At 40.6% G+C, this 22,426-nt stretch overlaps 1 protein-coding gene across 6 annotated transcripts in view; it reads right to left on the reverse strand.

The window, feature by feature from the left end:
* The window catches only part of Cep350 (centrosomal protein 350), a 131,746-nt gene that overhangs the window by 56,547 nt on the left and 52,773 nt on the right, over positions 1-22,426 (reverse strand). For 3 of the 6 annotated variants that reach the window (XM_021177416.1, XM_021177402.2, XM_029481956.1), the window contains exons 16-25: positions 16,902-17,104; positions 16,169-16,332; positions 12,959-13,069; positions 12,215-12,355; positions 11,694-11,830; positions 10,173-10,298; positions 7,893-8,056; positions 3,965-4,161; positions 3,010-3,194; positions 2,314-2,401 (exon numbers count right to left, since the gene is read on the reverse strand). In XM_021177416.1, the coding sequence (XP_021033075.1) occupies positions 2,314-2,401; positions 3,010-3,194; positions 3,965-4,161; positions 7,893-8,056; positions 10,173-10,298; positions 11,694-11,830; positions 12,215-12,355; positions 12,959-13,069; positions 16,169-16,332; positions 16,902-17,104 (1,516 nt within the window). Of the gene's footprint in view, positions 1-2,313; positions 2,402-3,009; positions 3,195-3,964; positions 4,162-7,892; positions 8,060-10,172; positions 10,299-11,693; positions 11,831-12,214; positions 12,356-12,958; positions 13,070-16,168; positions 16,333-16,901; positions 17,105-22,426 lie in introns of all 6 variants that reach the window. The other 3 variants (XM_029481954.1, XM_029481958.1, XM_029481953.1) reach the window with 1 other exon arrangement.

Consider the following 22,426-nt stretch of genomic DNA (forward strand, 5'->3'; position numbering starts at 1 on the left):
GGTAGGAATGTGAACTGGTGGACCACTGTGGAGATCAGGATGGAGTCTCTTTACACCCTACGGGTAGGAATGTGAACTGGTTGACCACTGTGGAGATCAGGATGGAGTCTCTTTTAGAACCTAAAATAGAAATACTAAATGACCCAGTTATTCCATCTCACCATATCCAGACAGAAATACAATCCAGCAGCTAAACAGGACTATAAGTCATCAGAATGCAGAGATTTCTGCACAGCTGTGTTTACTGTTGCACATGTAATAATAGCCACAATATGGAACCAGCCCAGAAGTCTCCCCACATATGAATGAACAAAAAAAATGTGGTACATTTATACCATGTACATTTATCAACTATAAATAACGAGATTAAGGCATTTGAAGGAAAATGGGTGGAACTGAAATTATGTAAAATAAAATAAGACAGACTCAACAATTATCAAAGTCTGACTCTATAGTGGTTTGAATAGGTTTGGCCCCCATAGACTAGTGTGTCTGAATGGTTGGCCCACAGGGAGTGATGCTGTTAGGAGGTGTGTCCTTGTTAGAATAGGTGTGGTATTGTTGGAGGAAGTGTGTCACTGTAGGAGTCGGCTATAAGGGCTTCTAGTGCTTGAGCTCCAATCATTGCAGGGAGCGGTCCCTTCCTGGCTGCCTTCAGAACTCTCCGCTCCTCCTCCAGCACCATGTCTGCCTGGACACTGCCATGCTTCCTGCCATGATGATAATGGACTAAGCCTCTGAAACTGTAAGCCAGCCCCAATTAAATGTTTGCCATTATAAGAGTTGCTGTGGACATGGTGACTATTCACAGCAATAAAACCCTAAGACATTTGGTATGTTCATTTTAAGAATTTAATGGAACACACAAATTTAAAAAGACAAAAACACTTGGCTTTTTTGATTTCCAATTCAAATGACTGCACAAATACTTTTCCATACATTAATCACTGTAGTCAGCTAGCCAAAGCAGGGTCTAAGTGTGAGCTTTACATTTTTGTTAAGCACAGTATGAGACACACAAATGTAAGGGTTACCGGGCGTGGTGGCGCACGCCTTTAATCCCAGCACTTGGGAGGCAGAGGCAGGCGGATTTCTGAGTTCGAGGCCAGCCTGGTCTACAAAGTGAGTGCCAGGACAGCCAAGGCTACACAGAGAAACCCTGTCTCGAAAAACCAAAAAAAAAAAAAAAAAAAAAACCAAAAACAAAAAACAAATGTAAGGGTCACAATCATAAGATTATCATTTTCACTACTTAATTAGGGCTTTGTTAACCAAAGTGTACTTTAACTGTACGTGCATAAAAGTAAAGAATATGACTTATCAGTTCAATCTGATGTCCCCAGTTTGTGCTAGGGCACTGCTTTGTGCTTGAATTTCTGAAGCAAATAGCATATAACTCAATGACTTTTCCAGGGAATCCAAAGAGGGAAGAGGATGTGAATCTTCTGCTATCATTGGATTAGTGTCTCCTAAGATCCACACATTAGAAGGTCAGTGAGTGATTAAGCAGTGGGAGACTCTTGAGAGGAACTTAAATTGGGGTTATGACTAGTCTCTTCTTTTCTCTCTCTTTACTTCCTAGCTACCAAGAGCTTCCCATCCTTCAAGATTTTGTGATCCTACACTACCTAACTTACAGGTCCGAAAGCAACTGAGCAAACCAACCATGTACTGAAACCTCTCAAATATAACCAAAGTAAGCCCTGTTCTTCACCTCAGGTGATCATTATATCAACAGAAAGCTAATGCATTTCCTATGATAATTAATACCGTCAGTGATGATATATTCCTGGGTAAACCGGTTTTTTGACACTATTTAAGTAATAATCTATTACACCGCTCATATCACCTTATTCCAGGCAATCAGACCCCAGAACCTGAGTTCCTAATCATCATGTACTATGCTGTCTCTCCAGAACCCAAAGTTAAAGTCCTTCTAACTTCACTAAGCCATAAATCTGGTCGATGTGTAATGCATGCCATACACTACTACTCAAGGAAACAGTGCTAAGTATTAACCCACATCTACTTTTCTACACATAGCTTAATTTTGTAATTTGTATTTTGTAGTTTTTTATTCTCTGTAGTACATGGAGGTACATATGACTGTCTAGTAAGCAATATGACAGTTTTAAAATAAGAGAAATAGGTGAGACTAGCATGAAATGCCTCATAATCATTGTCCTACAGTAATAAGCAGTAGTATCAGCTGAATCTTATAAACAGTGATAACAGCAAACTGTGATTAGGTAAAGCACCATTCACAAGCTTCCCTTGGGACAAACTGTCACACAGGTGCTGTTCCCAACACACCTTTTCTTGCTGAAGTCTTAAAAGCAAACCACGCTGTTTCTTCCGGAGTGGGGGCATCTTATCATCCTCTCCTTTGTCTCGTAGATGCCTGAAAAGCATAGTCTTTCATTAATACAAATAATAAACTTATTATCTCAAAAATTCTTAACTCTTCTAAAGCCTATAAACTAATTTAATGTCTGTCTTTCTATGTGGAAAGCAATTGCTACAAGTACCAGTTTCAGCAAGTGTTTTACTGAGTGTGTGTGTGTGTGTGTGTGTGTGTGTGAGGGTGTGTGTGTGTGTGTGTGTGTGTGTGTGTGTGTGTGAGGGTGTGTGTTGGCCCTGGACTCCATCCTCTAAGCAATACTCTGAGCAACATACAGCACTTAAGAGGCATTAGGTATAAAATGACAACCTGTAATGAGTTGGAGAAACTGAGCTAAGAAATGAAAACATTTACCAATACAAAAATTATCTTGTAAAGTAGCACAAACCAAAGATTATTGCCACTATTTTTAGTTTGAGAAGTGTGTTGATGAGATCAGATCAGATGAGACAGGCTGGGAGTGGCTCACACTTGGCACAGTGTTTAGCATTCACCAAACCCAGGTTTGATTCCCCAACATCAAAAATTAAATCATCATAACACATAAAGCATGTCTTATTTCAAAAAACCCCTGAGTACTGAAAACGAGACTTATTGAAAGAACTTGCTTTTTTTGATGCTCTAGCCAGGCTAATTCGGCCTTTGTCTTTTCCTTTAAGGCCTTTTCTCGAAGACGCAGAAGTGAGGACTGGTGAGCGGCACGCACTTCCTCTTCCTTCATATACTGCCGCACCATCTCCATGGTGAACTTAGAAAAGCTATCCTGTCCTCCTGAGAACGGCATGCTCAGCTCCTAAAGCACACAATTTATTTCAAAATTTTTGGTATTTAACTTCATTTAGAAAGTTACATATTTATAAAAAGCAAATTACAAAAGATACAGTGGGGTCACATGACTATAGTTCCAGAGGCTAAGATATGAAGATATACGGTGGGGTCACATGACTATAGTTCCAGAGGCTAAGATATGAGGATATATGGTGGGGTCACATGTCTATAGTTCCAGAGGCTAAGATATGAGGATTGCATGAACACGCTTGAGACCAGCCTGAGGAACACAGTGAGATTTCATCTTAAAAAGAAATGATTAAAAAAGAAATAAAACAAATAAGCACTGTATAAACTATCTACCATATAAGAAAATATTGCTCAAAAAGAGAGGAGAGGAAGGAAGTGAAATTCATCTAAAAAAAAAAATTGAACCTTTTTTTAAATAAACAGTTACTGCAAGTCATGCAGTGGACCAAGAACCAAGCAGGGTAAAACTCTGTCCCTCTTTCCCATTAAGCATACAATTTGGAAAGAAGAGTATATATTTCAAATGGATGAAATGAAAAAGCTGTAATACTGGTTGAGATCTTTAAAGGTCTTATTATAACTAAAAAGTTTATATTCTATTTTATTTGAGCAACCAAGCCAGATTTTACATATATAATATAAATCTGGTCTTGGAAAATATTTCTGATAGTTGCCAATGATATAACTGGTATTTATATAAATGTCTTCTTCTCATACTTTTGAGAGCCTATGACTGCAGTCACGGACCTCCTTAGTAAAGCCTACCTTGGCAGAAGACAGAGCAGTCTTGTCTGGGGAAGCATCCTCATCGGAGTCGTCATGATGGCCTCTTTTCTTTTCCAGGTTAAATCTACGATGACTCTCAGAAGGTAGTAAAGATCGAAATGACTTTTCTTCTATTTCATCTTCTGTCATAGATTCATCAAATTTCAGGGAGTATTCTGTTGCAATAGAAGTTGAGTCTAATAGAATGGAGAGAAACATCATAATTCTTTTACAGGGGAAGGAAGGGTGTGACACAGGGTCCCACATAGCCCGGGCCTTAATTCCTGATCCTCCTGCTTCTACCTCCCAAGTGCTGGGCTCACAGGTGTGCCACCCTGCACGCCATCACATCTAGTTTATGCTATGTGGTGCTGTGCTTCAAACCCAGGTCTTAGTGTGTGCCAGGCAAGCATGATTCCCACTGAGCTGCATCTCCAGCCCCATACCCAGTCAGCATCATTATTCTCAGTAGGCCTTTAAGGAGAACCCCCTTTGCCTCTTACTGAGGCAATTCTATAGAAATTCTCAGAACTGTACCTAGCATTTAAGAGGAAAAATTAAATATCTTACAAACAAGAAAAAAAAAAACTCTCTAAAAATACCTAGAAATGCTAGAATAAGAAACATGCTAATCTTGCCTCTCACAGGCTATAGAAATCAGAAGAGCTGGCCCTGTCTCTCTCCTGCTGCAACACTCAAGACACCCTAAACTTCACCTGGGCAGCACAGTAGAGCTGACCCTGGNAATAGGGAGTGCAGGTGAGCTGCCCCTGAAACTTGAAACCCTATGGTGGCATGGGCAAGGCAGAGATGCCCTCTTCCTTACCCTTGCCCCTCACCACCAGCCCAAAGGTCATGAGAGTGGGAGAACTGGCCTTGTCCCTCACCAGCTGCAGGTCCTGCACCTCGCCTGGGCAATACAGTACAGCTGGCCTTGGGTGCAGGGGTTCAAGGTGAGGAGAGCTGGCCCAATCCCTTGCCTGATGCAGCACTCAGGAGAGCAGGCCCTGCACCTTGACTGGGCAGCACAATAGAGATGGCCCTGCTGGCATGGGTATGGGTGAGCTGGCCTGGGGGCCTGAGAGCAGAACTGGCTCTGCCCCTTGCCAGCTGCAGCAATGGATGAGCTCTGCAGCAGAGATGGAGAGCCTCTCCTGGTGGTACGGGGGAAAGAGAGCTGGCAGGCTGACCAGCTCAGCGACCACCCAGGCCCAGAGCCAAGGCTTGGAGTTGGCCCACCCCAACATCTACCCATCTATGAGCTGCTGGAGCTTGTCAAGGGGTCAGTCCTGCAGATCCAAAGCTGCAGGGTCTCCACGACACAGGGTGACAACAGGATATCCGAGGAGTCCCAGTGAGGATCCAGTATTAATAGTGTAGCAGAAGCCAGAGGCCTGGAACCAGACCAATGAGTCACTGCAGTGAATATTTGCAAGTAAAGAAGTGTGGACAAGAAGGTGGCACCGTGGGACATAATGAGTCACACTACAGCTTCCAAGACAAGATTTGTTTTTCTTTTGTGGGGAGGTAACAAGGGTGGAAAGGTGGGTACGGAGAGATGGAGAGATGAGTGGGGTTGGGGTGCCTGATGTGAAAGGCACAAAGAATTTTAAAAGTTAAATAATAAAAAAGAAATATGTTAAAAATTAATATTTTTCATAAAGAGCAACAGATCAATTAGGAAAGCCTTATTATTCAAAGTTTATGACCAGATGCTTCACAAAGGAAACAAGGAAATAAAAAGTTTATAAACATTTAACATTATAGCAAAGAAATAAAAGTTAAGTTATCCTACAGCTGAACACACTTCAGATACACAACTGTAATGACTCAAGCTGGATCTAACCGGAAAGCCTCTTTCCTGTGGTCTCAGTTTCATAGTTCCAGAAGACGACTGTGCAAGCCACCAACAGAAGGAAGCCACTGCACCAGCCACTGCACCATCCTCCCAGCTCCAACACCTGGGAACCACGCCAAGTACCGCATAAAGGTGCAATGAGCAGCACTCGCACTCGTGTTGTGGGAGGACAAGTGTCTAGTGGGGCTTCCGGTCCACTCGGCAGGACAAGATTCATGCCTGCTACTGGGAACCTGGCCCTTCCTGGGATGAGTGAGGTTATGAACCATAGAAAAGTAATCTTGACTCCTCTCCTTCCTAGACCAGCATAATTCCTTATCACAGTCTAAATCTGTCCAATGTCTTATTACCCAGATTTCACAAAGTGAACTGCCCATAAACTGACTGCTGGTAAAACACCTGGGAACCCAGTGGCTACAAAATTTGCTCTCAGAAGAGTGTGCCCTATGCTGGACGATCAGAGAAGCCGCATGGTTGTGGGACAGAACCAGTGCCACTCTGCAATGAGATCTATCAGTAGCTCAGTGAACTTAGGTTCACAAACTTCTCTCCTAGCATCCGGTGAAACACTGCTTTGACTTCAAAACAGATCTTATCTTAGAAGTAAGTTCTCCCTCAGGAGAGGCGAAGGAAAGCTACGTGGGCGTCCTTTGAAAAAACATGACCCTGATTGGGCGGTGGTGGCAAATGCCTTTAATCCCAGCACTCAGGAGGCAGAGGCAGGTGGCCAGCCTGGTCTACAGAGTTCCAGGATACCCAGAGCTATACAGAGAAACCTTGTCTCAGAAAAACAAAAACAACAACAACAATGAACAACAACGAAAACCCCCACATGAACCTGTTTGTCATCCACGAAAAAACACGGAACAATTATGCCAAAAGACAGCTCACTAGAATGCAGATGAACGGCATGGGGAGAACATGCTCAAGCACCTACCATGCCACGAAACATCTCACTCTCGAAAACCGCAAAAAATGCCTCTTCTCTCTTCTTCCTGTTATTGGTAGTTCTGGATATTAATTTTCCCCCACAGGGTCAAAATATACCTGACTGAGATTGCAAGTGGAAAAATAGGACTTAAGTATTGGTAGTTTTTCTAGTTTCATTTATGTGTGAATTGTTCATATGAATCCAGGGATGTAAAACACTAATGTAAGTGAGAATATTTCAGCCATTCAATTTTATAACAATTACAAATAAGTATAGAAATAGTGTGGACAATGCTACTGTTGCTGGAAGCAGGGTGGGTGAACAGCCCTGGTGCCTTGGCCTGGCCTGACAGCAGCAGCCTTACTGACCTGCTAACTGTCCAGGGACCCTCCTTCTCGCTTTCGAAGAATACAGCTTCAGACTCGCTAATGACCCATCCTGTACAAAGTCTGCTCTCCTTTTGTTTTATTTTGTCCTGCCTACTTTAGTTTAACTGGCATTGTTTCTGCTGGTAGCTGCATCTGTACACTTGCCTTCCTCTGCAGCTCCCCTCTAAGATACAGAGTGGCGGCAGGGCTGGAGACATGGGCTGGTGGTTACGAACAGTGCTTCCTTTCCAGAGAACCCAGGTTTGATTCTCAGCCACATAATGGCTCACAACCATCTATTCCAGTTTTGAGGATCCAATGCCCACTTTGGGCCTCTACCAGCACCAAGCACATATGTGGTATATAGACATACACACAGGCAAAACACTCACACACATAAAAATGTTTAAACAATAAAAATAGGGACTGGCTGAGAATTTTCTAAACCTTTAATATTTGGTTCCTTTTTTCCTTAATAATTCCTTCAAGTTACTATAAGCAGTAAAGAGAAACACCACTTTGGTAGTAACCTCTTAAAGTAAATGTGCAAGTCTATCACTTTTAACTACTATTTTCCAGATAAAACCTCAAGCCCAGAGAGTTCAGTTCCTCAATAAAGCAACTGCCGAGCATGCATACGGCCCTGAGTTCAAATTCCAGCAGCACAACAAAAGCAAGTGAGTCAATGAGTGAGTTTAATGGACTTATTTGCCGCTTTGTCCCAAGGATGGCTCTTCCTCCAGTTTGTCACGTGTATACAAGGAAAGTTACCTTTCTCATCAGGCAGAGACGGAATACTGTCACTTCGTAAGGAATCATCTGCGGCTGTCTGCAACTGTTCATCAACTGAACTCTCCATCTTCTCACCATGGAATGGTCTCTCACTCTCCTTACTGGGTGGAACGGAAGGGCTGTCCTGTCGGCTGCTACCACTACTACTTAACAACATACAGAAAAGAAATGACATCATAACTTCAAAGTAAACTAATTCAGCCAAAAGATTGTGCTTCATACTCAAGTCATAAACTGAAGGAAACAGCAGAAGGATCAGGAGAGGCTGTTTTCTTTGGAAATACAACAGACAACCAGTATTCACAGGTTACCATGTCCCTACTTCATTTAGCAGTCACATTTTTCAGTTAAAGGAGGCTTCTGCTCACTATTTCCTTTTTCTTTCACTAATACTGTGCTTTATCACTAACTGTTCTACTGGAACTGTTCTTGAGAAATGATCTAAACTTCTCACTTTAAATTCATAAATTGCATTTTTCTTCTAAAAGTACCAGTCAGTGCTGATCTTTCCTTTCTTCTTCTTCTTTTTTCCCCTCTTCTTTTAGACAATGTCTCATGCAGCCCATGCTGGTTTTAAACTTGATATATAGCCAAAGGTGAACTTCTGGTCCTCCTGACTATATCCCAGGCACTGGGGCTATAGGCACCAGGCTCCACAGTTGATTTTCTGTGGTGCTAGGGATTGAGCTCAGAGTCTTATACACGCTAGGCAAACCCCAGGTCATCGACAGACCCTGTACCTTCTTTTAAAACCTTTATTTGCTTTAAATTAAACAAAACACACAAACAAGGAAAAAAGTCAACATTTTGGGTACTCTGTATAAAAGATAGTTAAGGACTTTCTATTATTCTTGCTAGTATTTAAAAAGCCTGAAATTATGTCAAAATTAAATATCAAATAAAAGCTCTCTTTTCTTATATCCTATGATTCTAATCTAAATTTTCTTCCTACTTTTAGAGCTAAATCTTCCTGTATTTATTTCACTTGCTTTTACTTTTTATCTTTCCTTAAAATCCTGCCTTTGGTTATGGTGAATCTGGGAGATGTAAGTACAAATGGTTCCCACCGGAATGACTACAATCAAAAGACGGTAACTAGTGTTCCTAAGGATGGAGGAAACTTTACACTCCAGGTGGGAAAGCACTAAGACTTCGGATGAGAGTTTGGCAATTATTGACAAAGTTTCAGTCTCTCAAAAACAAAACAAAATAAAACACTTATCACGGGGTTCAGTACTTCTTAAATATATACTCATAAAATATGAAAACATACATCTATACAAAAGTTTGAATATTAATGTTCACAGCAGAATTATTCATTATACCCCAGATGCAGAAACAAGCAGCAATGGCTATTTTCGGACAGATAAAATGTAATATATATGTGCACTAGAATATGATTTGACAGTATTAATACAGTAATGGCAAACACTATAACATAGATGAGCCCTGGAAACATGTGAAGTTAAAAGTCACAAGAAACCTGAATAGCCTGGTAAAACTTTCAAACATGTATGAATGGATGCACTAGGTGCAAACTTAAAAAAAAATCACCCTGGTTATCACACGGCTGAACAAGATACCTATTAACGGTCCACTGCAGTAACCCAATGGCCTACGTGAAGCATCGGTGGTAGTAGCACTCAGCTAAAGTTAAAAAGGAAGTGCACAGTGTAGACATTGTAAGTAATCAATCCCTGCTGTGCTTATCATGTATTACATCCAAGTCCTTAGCCCTTTAACTGAGACTTTATTATACTTGATGATGTGGTTATCCTACCACTAGAAATGCTGGAAAGGAGCCTGTGAAATCTACTCAGAGGACTGAACCATAACTGACAAGTACAGACATCAATATTGTGTCAGTATGAAGGACAGACTGTTCAGTATTCTCCATAGCAATAGGACTCTGAACCACTGAGCCGTCTCTCTAGCCCCTTAGTTGAAGTCTTAATGTCTCTAGGGGTCTTAGTTCCTTTCTCTAATCTAACTGTATTATTACCTGACTTGAAAGGTTGCTCTAAATATTACATGTAAAAGGAACAACCTATACAATGTTCAGGTTACTATATTCTCAAGGAATAGTAGCTGTATTATTACACGGACAAATTTTTTTTTTATATATTGGCTAATTAAAAAGGATGACTGGCACTTTGAAGGCCATCATTCAATTCATAGAAACAAAATTTAAAAGGAAAAGGCAACATTTAGAGCTTTTATCAGAGTTTACCACACTGTACTGACGAAAGCCTTCCTCACCTCCGGTAGTCATGACTCCTGTTTCTTGAAGACTCAGAGTAACTGTCACGGGAAGGGGAGTACTTCTGCCGCTTGGAGTCCAGAGCACCTTCTTTACTCTGGGACAGTGAAGCAGAATGACTTATCCTAAAACAAGCAAAACAAAGTCTGATGAAGCATCAGGTCTCCAGGAAGGTAAGGACTTTAAATGCTGCTCCACAGTAATAGAATGCAAAATCCTGAATGGATAAAAATTACAAAATAAGTCTTAGAAAGCATTTTAGAATTCAAACAGAAAAGGACATATAAAGAAAGAATACTGTCACTAGCCACTCCTAGTCTCAATTAAAAAAAAAAAAAAAAGAATTAGAGACAGTTAAAACATTATTTAAGGACACCCCCACCCAAAACACACACAAAGTAAGCAGGGAGTGGTGGCCCGTGCCTTTAAGCCCAGAACTTGGGAAGCAGAGGCAGACCTCTGAGTTTGGGGCCTGATCTACAGAGTGAGTCCCTGTTTCCAAAACCAAACCAAACCAAACCAAACAAACAAACAAACAAAAAAACAAATCACAAAACTGTAAACAAACAACCCATACAACAACAGAAACCAAACCAAACCAAACCAAACAAACAAACAAACAAAAAAACAAATCACAAAACTGTAAACAAACAACCCATACAACAACAGAAACCAAACCAAACCAAACCACCCACAAAGCTTGGAGTAATGGCTCCTGCTTGTCCTCTCTGCACATGGGGGAGGAAAGCAGAGACTGCCACCAGGTCTGAACAGCAGGGCTGCGCTGTACAGCAAGTGCCAAGCCAGAATGACTTCCAGTGTGGGATGCTGAAAAAAAGTCTCCCCAAAAGATAACACACACTCACACATAGACACACACACACAAAGACACAGACACACACACACACAGACAGACACACACACAGACTAGGCACAGTGACTCACACCTTTACACTTGGGAGGCAGGATCTGAGCCTAGTCTACATAATAAACTCCTGGCTAGCCAAGGCTACAAAGTAAGACTCTTGTCTTAAAAAACTTTTTAAGTGACTTTTGACTGTTTCTAGAGTAAAGTCCAAAATTCTAACATCTGCAAGGTCTCACCCAGGTTTTCCATACCACTTCCCTCTTTGCTCTCTTCTTCCAGTCGCACTGGCCTTTTCTGTTTTGAATTCCACTTAAATATGTTGTACTCCTTTGTCCTTCAAGGTTTTTCCTCTGACTCCTTGCCTCCTTTCTATCACCCACTCCTTATCTACCACATCCCATCATAAGTCTCTAACACCCTCTTCATCTCCTGGCCTTCTGCTATTTAAATCTCAGGATTACATACCTCTGAAACACGTTTCTTTTATAACACTTACCTAAGTTTATAAAATTTTCATTCACTTAACTGAGTATTTGACAAATGTTCCTCTTCCCATTGGACTGTACACCCATAACTGTTTTCTCTAGACTCTAAATGGTGCATAGGATGAAAAGGTACCTCGTTACATAGATCTGAATGGATGCATATTCACCTATCTGTTTCAGCTTTGGTCCTCAGTTTTCTCATGAAGTCTGGAAAATGCTGCCGCTGGTGGTCGTACAGTGTTGCTAGGGGAACTCCAGAAGTTGTGATGGCATCTGCGAGGTGTGTTCGAGTTAGTTCTGCCATCTAAATGTGAACACACCAAACAGTAAAAGTAGACTTTACAAAGGAGTCAGGAGAGCTGAAAAGGAGCGCGATGCCCTGGGAAGATCACTGAACTGGGCTCACAGATGGCTCCTCAGACAAAGGCTTCCAAGCTTGCGGGCCTGAGTTAGATCTCTGAGACCCCCAGGGTAGCAGGAGAGAGGCATCTCCTCCAAGCTGTCCCCTGACTGCAACATCAAACCCAGGAGCCCTTCCCCATAACAAGTAAATGAATAATGTGATCTTAGTGGGGCTTTACTCAGAATCACTAAGTCAAAGTATGCATCTTGTCGGTGTTAGGCACCCATTCCGGACAAGTTCTTAGTTATCCAGGATGACTGAGAACAAAGGCTCAGTGGCTCTCACCTCACAGATCTGCCGCGCTGCATCTGTGGTAAGGCGCGCAGTCTCTGATTGCTGAGCTGCTATTTTACAAGTTGCCTCCTGGAGGACTTCAGTCACTTCTCTTTGTGATTTAACCACCTGCTGTAAAGATTCTGCATGGACCTATAAATAACAAGGCTTAAGGGTTAGTCTTCTTCCGTGTAACTTAATTTTAACTTACAAATTTGTTTCATGGACCAAATACTTGATGAAAAATACATTTGACTATAACCTGGATTTCACAGTTAATGGGTCTGTAAGTGATAAACTACTATGTACCGTGGTTGCCACTTCTCTAAACTGGGACTGAGTCTTGACTACTTATTTCAAAGGTTTGCTACATAACTCAAATGTCATGAAATTACCACATATAAAGGACTAAATGTCATTTACCACCTTTCTTTTTTACACTTATATGCTTAATGAGTTCTCCAGTCAACTTTTTAAACACAAAGTTTTAGGTCTGGGCTGGAGAGACCAGTGGTTAAGAGCACCGACTGCTCTTCCGAAGGTCCTGAGTTCAAATCCCAGTAACTACATGGTGGCTCACAACCATCCATGATGAGATCTGATACCCTCTTCTGGTGCATCTGAAGACAGCTACAGTGTATTTAAATATATTAATAAATAAATCTTTAATAAATAAATAAATAAATAAATAAATAAATAAATAAATAAATAAAGTTTTAGGTCTAATAATCCCACATCTGCCAGGAAACAAATTACCTGAGCTGTTTTGTTGCGGGTTTCTTCTAACTGTCTCTGACACTCCAAAGCCTCCTGTTCAGCTTTCAGCTTCAATAAGGCCAAATCTCTTTCATGACGTTGCTGCTGTGCCTTTCAATTAAAATGATCAAATATTAATTCTTCAGCATAAAATGTGTTGCTACAGTTGCTACAGTCAACACATTCCTTTGCTCCCTATCTTCCCTCCTGTTTTCTTCAAATAGGTCCTTTATGGACCAAGCTGGCCTCGAACTAACAGGCAATCTGTCTCAGTTTCCTGAAGAGCTAGGATTGCAAACATGAGCCACCATACGAGACTCACAATGTTGTTCCTGATATTTATTATTTATTTTTTTTTGTTTGTTTTGTTTTGTTTTGTTTTTTCGAGACAGGGTTTCTCTGTGTAGCCCTGGCTGTCCTGGAACTCACTTTGTGGACCAGGCTGACCTCCAACTAAGAATTTTGCCTGCCTCTGCCTCCCGAGTGCTGGGATTAAAGGCATGCGCCACCATGCCCGGCTCCAAAGAATTCTTGATATTTATTATTTATTTTTTTGTTTGTTACAATGTTGTTCCTAATGTAAGTGACAGGTGCCAAACACCAGAGCCTAAAGCAAAGGTAGCACACTCTAACGTCATCAGACATCTTACTGTTCACTGGCAGGACTTAGTGGCCATCTACCATGCATCACTATTTCTATACAGAAATTTTGAGAATACCAAAGCTGACTAGAAAGAAAACTAAACCATCTAACTCTTCGATTTTACTAAAGTTATGTATGTGAAACTAAAATTAATGTCTCAGTTCTCATCATTTTGACTTTGTTTCTGAAGGAGCAACTTCATCTAAAATGTTGCCTCCCTAAAGGCCTCCTTTGGGTTAAAAAAAAAATCCTTTCTGACACCATTATTCCATACTGTGTTAATTCCAAGTATATATGTTCCCTCTCTTCTGGAATGGTACTAAATAGCATGGTTCCCTATAGGTAGTTAGCCTATATATGAAGCTATATAATGGGATTTCCTAAATTATAATATGGCATGGAAAAGAAATCTGTGTATCTGTGAGCATGCATGTGGGTGTATGTAACTGTTTCACACTGTAAAGGGATTCAGGATTCCTGCCTATCCTGGCTAATTAACAATGGTGTTATCCAGTTACTGAAACAGTACAAAGTCCCTAGATGTTTTCAATTTGGCCCGTGAATCATAAAAAGGGATTGATGTCTACTTTGTTAAGAACAGCCAGACTCAATGCTTATTCCAAACGCATGATCAGCATGGTCTTTCTACTGCAGTGAGGCCAAACATTCAATGTTAAACCATTTTAGAGGCCAGGCAGTAGTGGTGCACGCCTTTGATCCCAGCACCCAGAGGCAGGCAGATTTCTGAGTTCGAGGCCAGCCTGGTCTACAGAGTAAGTTCCAGGACAGCCAGAGCTATACAGAGAAACCCTGTCTCGGAAAAAACAAAAAAAAACAAAAACAAAACAAACCCCCCACACACATTTTAGAAAACAATATGAGAGTTTTTCACTAAGTTTTAGATGCTTATACATGACTCAAGCAATAATCCTGGGTATTCATGCAAGAAAAATGAAAATATGTTGTATATCAACCAACAAGAAAATACATGGACAATGAAGACCTGCTTACCAAACACTGGTTTATTACTAGGCAAAAATGCAATGTCACAGATAAATCCTAGCTTTATGTTGAATGAAATAAACTATAATAGAGTTAGAAATAAACATGAATATATATATATATATACATATATATATATATATATATATATATATAAATAAAATTCTGGAAGAGACAAAAAATAAACCATGGCATAAGGAAATGGACTGAATACCCTTTGGGAATTAGCAGAAAATGGGAATGGGATGAGAGAAGTTTTCTATTGATTAGATGGTTGTTGTGGAGAAATATACATTAATTAAAACTGCACACCTAAAGTCTGCATTGTTTAATTGAATGTAATACCTAAGTAAAATAAAATAAAAATGGTGCCCTAGAGCTTCCACACACAAAGGAGAGCACTGGCTAACCGCTGGGTGTGCTGGGTTACAGTGCACACTATCCTTGTTTTATAAAACATCTGGATCTCAGAAATGGTTAACCTCTGGATGTGCTGGGTTACAGTGCACACTATCTTTGTTTTATAAAACATCTGGATCTCAGAAATGGTTCCTTGGTTGGTTTGCTTAGTTCAAATAAAGCATAAAAAAAAATCAAATAAAGTGGGGGCAGCAAGATCACACAACAAGGAAAGGGGCTTCCTGCCAGGCTCTACAGCCCGAGTTCAATCTCCAAGACCAACACGGTGGAAGAAGTGATTTCCATGAGTTGTCCTCTGATCTCCTGAGACTATACACATACAATAAACAAAGGCATTTTAAATAAATAATAACAACAAAACAAATAATAAATCTTAACAAATAACAAATATAAAGAACAACAATAACAAAAATCACCACCACCAACAACAAACAAAGTAAAACAAAATAAAACAACCACCACCACCCAGACAAACCTAGTCATTTCAGGGAAAAAATAGATGACTGTTCTCATTAATCTTCATTAATTCCATCATTCATTTTCAGTTATTAAAGCAGACATAAGACATGGAAAACAAAGCATGTGACAGAGTGACTGAGATGGCGCTCTCCGGCTCAGCCACACGCTCTAGTCTCAATTCTCTTGGGGGTGCCAATTGTTTTGGTTTGTTTGGTTTGGTCTTTAAGGAAGAGTCTGGTTACAGAGCTCCAGTTGACCTTAAATTCCTGATCCTCCTGACTCAGCTTCCCAAATGATAAGATTCAAGTGTGCTCTACCAAATCAGGCTTCGAGTTTCTTTTTAGTAATCCATGTGACAGTTTTTCTTTTCTTAGTTAGAGGTAATATACAAGCTATTTTTAATTCTCCTTGGAAGTTTGAGTTTTTTTTTCTTTTTTTAGGCAGGGTTTCTCTCTGTGTAGTCTTAGCTGCTCTGGAACTTGCTATATAGACCATGCTGGCCTTGAATTCACCTGGAGACTCTTGCCTCTGCCTCCTGAATGCTGAGATTAAACATATGCACCACAATGCCTAGCTTCAAAGTTTTGTTTTGTTTTGTTTACCAAACAAAACTCATTAAGGGTAATTCTAAACACAAAGAAAAGAAGAAAACCACAGGGAACAAATTACAAAAACTCAGCTACTACCTTTATGATCTGAGCCAGAGATACACTCTCCTGCTGAGCGAGGGCAATGCCCCTAACTCTCTCCACATCGGACAGCTGGCGCACGGACTCCTCGAGGGCACTCAGGTAACTGAGTTCTGCAGCCATGCGATGCTGAAGGCCAGCAGGAGAGAAACGCTGAGGACCTGGGCACAGATGCATCGTTAAATCAAAAGGCTCACACAAAACCACAGCACATTTTATGAGCCTGTGACAAATCTCCCTTTCCTTTGTACTAAAGACAGTGACTTACTAATACACTGTATTTCAATAGTTACTTCTTTCTCTCTCTTATGGGCGTGTCGTCTATATACATATTACATGCCTACAGATGAAACATAATATTTGGGGGATAAGTTTTGACTAACGATGACAACATGGAAAAAATGAACACTGTTGAACGTATGCTTTTGAATATTTAATTTCTACACAGTTTTTGTTCAATACTTAAAAGAGTAATCATATAAACTTGAAGTAACATTTCCCTACCACTTAGTTTGCTGTTTTTCTTGTTAGTTTCTACCTCTCTCTTGACAGATGGTTTCGTGGACCCCAAGCTAAACCTTCTAACTCACTTGGTTGCCTAAGCTGAGGTATGTGCATCCTGCATGTGACTTATGTGGTGTCCGGTAAGCCCAGGCAGGGCCTGCACTCCACTAGTAGAGTTACACTGGACCCTTTACTTTCAAACTTTTACCTGCATGATTCTGCTTACCTGGTGTTGAAGCCATCTCTGTTTTATTCACATCAGTAAAGCCTGCAGTGGGCTTAAATCCAGTTGTAGTTGGAGGTACTATGACTGAGGACTTAGATCTTTCTAAAGAAGTCCCAGGAAGGTCAAACTGTAACAGTTTCTGTGAACTTGGAGACAGGGGAGAAGTTGGAGTCTTCTGAGATCTTCCCTTGTCTGAAGAGCCACTACAAGTTTTTGCAGAAAGACATTAGAGACACTATTCCAAGAAGCAGATAATCAGAAAGAAGAACAAACATTTTTTCTTTACCAACGTGAATTAACTTTACCAATACTAGCTATGATGGAGGCAATCATCCACTCAACAGTCACTGCTTGACTGGATCGCATCAATACTTCTCTAGTTGCTAGATACACAGCAATGAACAAGCTAGGTAAACGGCCCCAAAATAAAATAGTGAAGTAGCTTATTGACTAAACTAGCCACATACACCACAGTTCATTCATTCCATTATGAAGCAAAACCTAAGACAGCCACTATACACTAATAAAAACATAACTATATGTAAAAACTTTAGAAACAAATATTAAAACATGTATCTCAAATAAAATATCATTCTGTGTTTAAATTTCTTTAAAGCCATGATTCTTTATTTTCTCTGTTAAACCAAAGATCATAGCAAAAAGTTATTTTCATATTGTCATCTCCAAATGCTTAATATATGTTTAACTATGCATACTGAATTTTTTAATACTATAACACTGTCTGAGCTTTTAAGTAACTTCATATAACTGATTGTAACAACTCTTAAGGCATTTAACACACCACAAGACACATCTCATTCATATTTACTTATATTGGATCTCTATTTGATGGCTAAATTAAGAGATTATCTACAAAGTATTTAGCACAGTTAACACTTTTCTTGTTGTTTTTTGTTTTTTCGAGTATAGCCTTGGCTGTCCTGTAACTCAATTTGTAGACCAGGGTGAACTGGAACTCACAGAGATCCACCTGCCTCTGTCTCCCAAGCAGTGAGATCAAAGGTATGAGACACCACACCTGGTGCAATTAAGACATTTTTAATAAACTAAAATAAGTTTTCTTTTAGCTTCTGAAAAAAATGTGATAGATTTCAAAGGCAAAAATTGGGCCTACCTTGAATATCTGAATAAAAATAGTGTTGAAAAAGTATTTACTGGCTTAACGAGATCTCTACCAGATGACTTAGAGAATGTAACAGTAGCCCCTCCACACACAGTGGGGATGTGTTCTTAGTACCTCCAATAGATCCCTGAAACCACACTATTTACACATATACATGGTTAATGCCTTTTCTGTACATTAAAACATATATATATTTTATGTGTATGTGTGTGTATCTGAGTGTATGGTTCTGTAGGACCTGGTGCAGGAGCCTAAGGTGACCAAAACAGAGGACTGGATTCCCTAGAACTGGAGTTACAGGGAGTTGAGAGTAACAATATGGGTGCTAAGAATCACACCGGGTCCTCTGGAAGAGCCCTGAGTGCCCTTATGCACTGAGCTATCTCTCCAGCCTAACTTTCTCATCTTAACTTGCTACCCGGTGTGGCTGTGAACATTAGAGTTTGAGGCACTACAGTAAAACTATTTGTTTTTTGTTTTGTTTTTTACCATCCCCATCATTTCAGTCTTTTGCCATCCCATAATTTCAGGAATAAAGCATTTCTCACAGTAGTTCTTTGCTACATAACTTCAGCATACAATCTTTTCCATCATCATCATCATCATCATCATTATTTTTACCTTTCCCTTAAAGGAAGCATTTTATAAAGTGTTTCTTAGCATATACAAATCAGCACCATTATTACCCTTCAATTGGAACCCATTATTAAATAAACAAAGGTTTAATTAGACTCAAATACTGCTCACGAGCTGAGCCACATGGAAGATGAGCCCGAATCCTTCGTAATTACTCAGAACAGTAGCACTTTAAAGAAGGAAGTCATTTATTTCTACCATTTTCCCCCTAATATTTTATAAGGACAGTTGACCAACACTGAGCCATGGGAAGTGTAGGAGACTATAGTCAACTTGATTTATAGTTCCTAAAATGAGTTCTCATTTTGAATTCTACCACATCAAACAAAATAAAGGACTCTATAACTCACTGTATGGTTTTACAAGATGAATTTATATTTGCTTTGCAGAGACGATTCACCTAGACTACCATTTCAAAAAGTTAAGTTCTCAGTGTTCTGAAATACATTTAAAAAGTTTTTTTTTTAATTATATTCCTCCTTTACAAGGTTCAAATTACTTTATCCATTGTGACGCTGCACAGATGAAGAGCGAGACACAGACCCCACTATGGAGAATTTATTAAGAGCGAGACAGAGTCCACTATGGAGAATTTATTAAGCTTACTTAGATTTCATTTTCTAAAAACATAACTTTATAGATTTTGATAAATTAAATCAGAGAATCTTTTGCAGAAAGTTAAACTTTTATGAATCCTGAATTCAGTAGCAAGGTAATTAAAATTTAAGTTCAAATGTAGGCAATAGACTGAACTCAGATAGGCTTGACAGCAACATCTTTTACCTCCTGACACAACTCACAGGTCCTGGACTTGACTAAAACAGAGATTTCATGTGGACAGATGAGCAGTAATTGTACAGAAAGCAATTGATTAAAGCTTATTGTAAGCAATAGGCTAAATGTGTATGACAAGAGAGCAAAATAGGTAAAAATTACATTCCTTACAAGCCTGATATCCTGAAGTCAATGTCATAGCTCACATCTTTAAGAAAACAAAAATGTATGTGTCCTTGTGGTATGGTGGGGCATCTTTTGGGTATATGCCTAAGAGTGGTATAGCTGGGTCTTCAGGTAGAACCATTTCCAATTGTCTGAGGAACCCCAATTGATTTCCAGAGTGGTTGTACCAGTTTGCAATCCCACCAGCAATGGAGGAGTGTTCCTCTTTCTCCACATCCTTGCCAGCATGTGCTGTCCCTAGAGTTTTGGATCTTAGCCATTTTGACTGGTATAAAGTGAAATCTCGCAGTCATTTTGATTTGCATTTCCTTGATGACTAAGGACTTTGAATATTTAAGTGCTTCTTGGCCATTCGAGATTCTTCTCTTGTGAATTCTCTGTTTAGCTCTATACCCCATTTTTTTAATTAGGTCATTTGTTTTTTTGGAGGTTAAATTCTTGAGTTCTAAATTGTAGCCTCCCATAAGCCTGAAGCAGGCTAAACCAGAACTTGACCTTGCTGCCACTAAGGAGATTATCTAGGGTGGAGCCTTCCTCCCTAGACCACTCTACTGTTCTGCCACTGCCTCTGTTCCCCTTCAAGATACTGCTACCTGCTGAGAGGCCCCGGAGCTATTCTGGAGGCCTATTCTGGAGACTACGCCCTATCCTGCACGTCATCACCTGCAGCTGGTTCCAGGCTCCAAGGATGAATTGGCAGGAATGGACTTTCCCCCCTCTTTTATAAAGCGTGTCCGCCATTAAAACTTTGAACCTTGAGCAGACTAGTTGTCTTGGTTCCATTATTTCTCAACCTGCCTAGGCTCCCTCTTTTCTTCCAGATTCCAAGATGCCTTCCAGGCTCGAACCCGGACATGTGAGCCGCTGGCCGGCCCCAACACTAAATATATTTTAGATATTAGTCCTCTGTCAGATATAGGGTTAGTAAAGGTCTTTTCCTAGTCTGTAGGTTGCCAATTTGTGCTATTGACTGTGTCTTTTGCCTTACAGGAGGTTTTCACGAAGTCCCCTTTATCAATTGTTATGAAAGAAAATTAAAAGTCAAGGTCCATGACTCATGCGGCTTGCTAGTTAGGAGGGCCTTTTGGGCTTAGAGCAAAGAACAAAGGCTGTAAAGTCATCCCAGGAACCAACTAGCCATAAAGATAGGGAAGACTTACAAGAATGTTTGGACTGGCCCAGCGCCTCCTTATCTCCTGCCCTTCTGACCTAAGTTAAATGTTAACCAGATACTCTGCTGTTACCTTGATCTGCATGTACAGTCTGCTGATGTTTAAATGGACCAATCATGTGAAACCACGCCAATTCCTCCCTGCTGATGTTTAAATGAATATGTCATGTGAAACCACGCCAATTCCTCCCCCAGCCCCAGACCCTTTTCTATAAAAACCCCCAGCTTTCAAGCCTCGTGGTTGACATCCATTTCAACCCGGAGCTTTGCCATTCAACTACCTCGTGTATTTATATCAAGATGGTCTTCTCGTGATTCTTTGGGTGCACGCTGAATCAGGAATTGAGTGGGGGTTCCCCCACTAGGTTCTTTCAGTTAACCTTAGAGCCTAAGCCATTGGTATTCTGTTCAGGAAATTTCCCAGTGTGCCAATGAGTGTGGGCAGGTGTTCTGCCATGCCGCTGGGCATAGCCATTGGGGGAGACAAAACTGTGGGTGCTGGGCTTCAAGGACTCACCGAGACACCACTCCAGGGGTGGGAAAATGCACTCTGAGATATGGGAAAGCTGAAGCTGGTATTTCCTGACCCCCGGACATCTACTTGCTGCTAGAGTGCAGGCTGAAGAGTGGGCTGAGAGTTGCAGCTTAGCTTATCAGCTTGGCAGGCAGTTGTGTGAAAGCACAGAGAGACCTCCTGAGATTTAGACTGTGGCTCTATAGGAGAAGGTCTTCTCCATGGTCCCCGTGGTGGTAGATGAAAGAGATGGTCTTTGGTTTCAAACTGTTTATTGGTTGTTCATCATGAAAAATGGATGCAAACCAACTTCTCAGGGTGGATCAGAGATTCAATACCCTTTTCAGGGAGAAATGTCTGGGAGCTGGAGCTTATTGGCTAAACCCTGAGGGCCTCTAGGTACCTCATTAGCATGGAGAACTCAGGTTTCCTTATGTGGGAAGTGTGGCACATGCTCTAGGCCAGGAATCCGGCAGGGGCAGGAGGCCACCTATTGTTGTCAGGTGTGAACCCCAAGATTCCGGGGACTAAGATCTGCTCCATCTTACCAAGTTTCCTGGCAAGGTACAGTCTCCCACAAATGAGTCTGAGGCTCTTCCTACATTCTCTTATTTTCAGTTTCATGAGGTTGATCTTAGAGCCTTGGTGTTCTGTTCAGGAAAATTTCCCCTGTGCCAATGCATTCAAGGCTCTTTCCCACTTTCTCCTCTATTAGACTCACTGTATTATTTGGTTTTATGTTGAGGTCCTTGATCCACTTAGACTTGAGCTATGTGCAAGGTGATAAATACAGATCTATTTTTATTCTTCTACAAACAGACCACCAGTTAGACCAGCACCACTTTTTGAAGAAGCTTTCTTTTTTCTAGTATATGTTTTGACTTCTTTGTCAATGATCAAGTGTCCATAGGTGTGTGGGGGTTTCTTTCTGGGTCTTCAACTCTATTCCATTGATCAAACTGTCTGTCCCTGTATCAATACCAGGCAGTTTTTAATACTATTACTTTGTAGTACAGCTTGAGGTCAGGGATGGTGATTTCCCTAGCAGATCTTTTATTGTTGAAAATTGTTTTGGCTATTCTGTATGGGTTTTTGTTTTT

Source organism: Mus caroli, chromosome 1 (assembly GCF_900094665.2).
Source record: "Mus caroli chromosome 1, CAROLI_EIJ_v1.1, whole genome shotgun sequence".
NCBI classification, from domain to species: domain Eukaryota; kingdom Metazoa; phylum Chordata; class Mammalia; order Rodentia; family Muridae; genus Mus; species Mus caroli.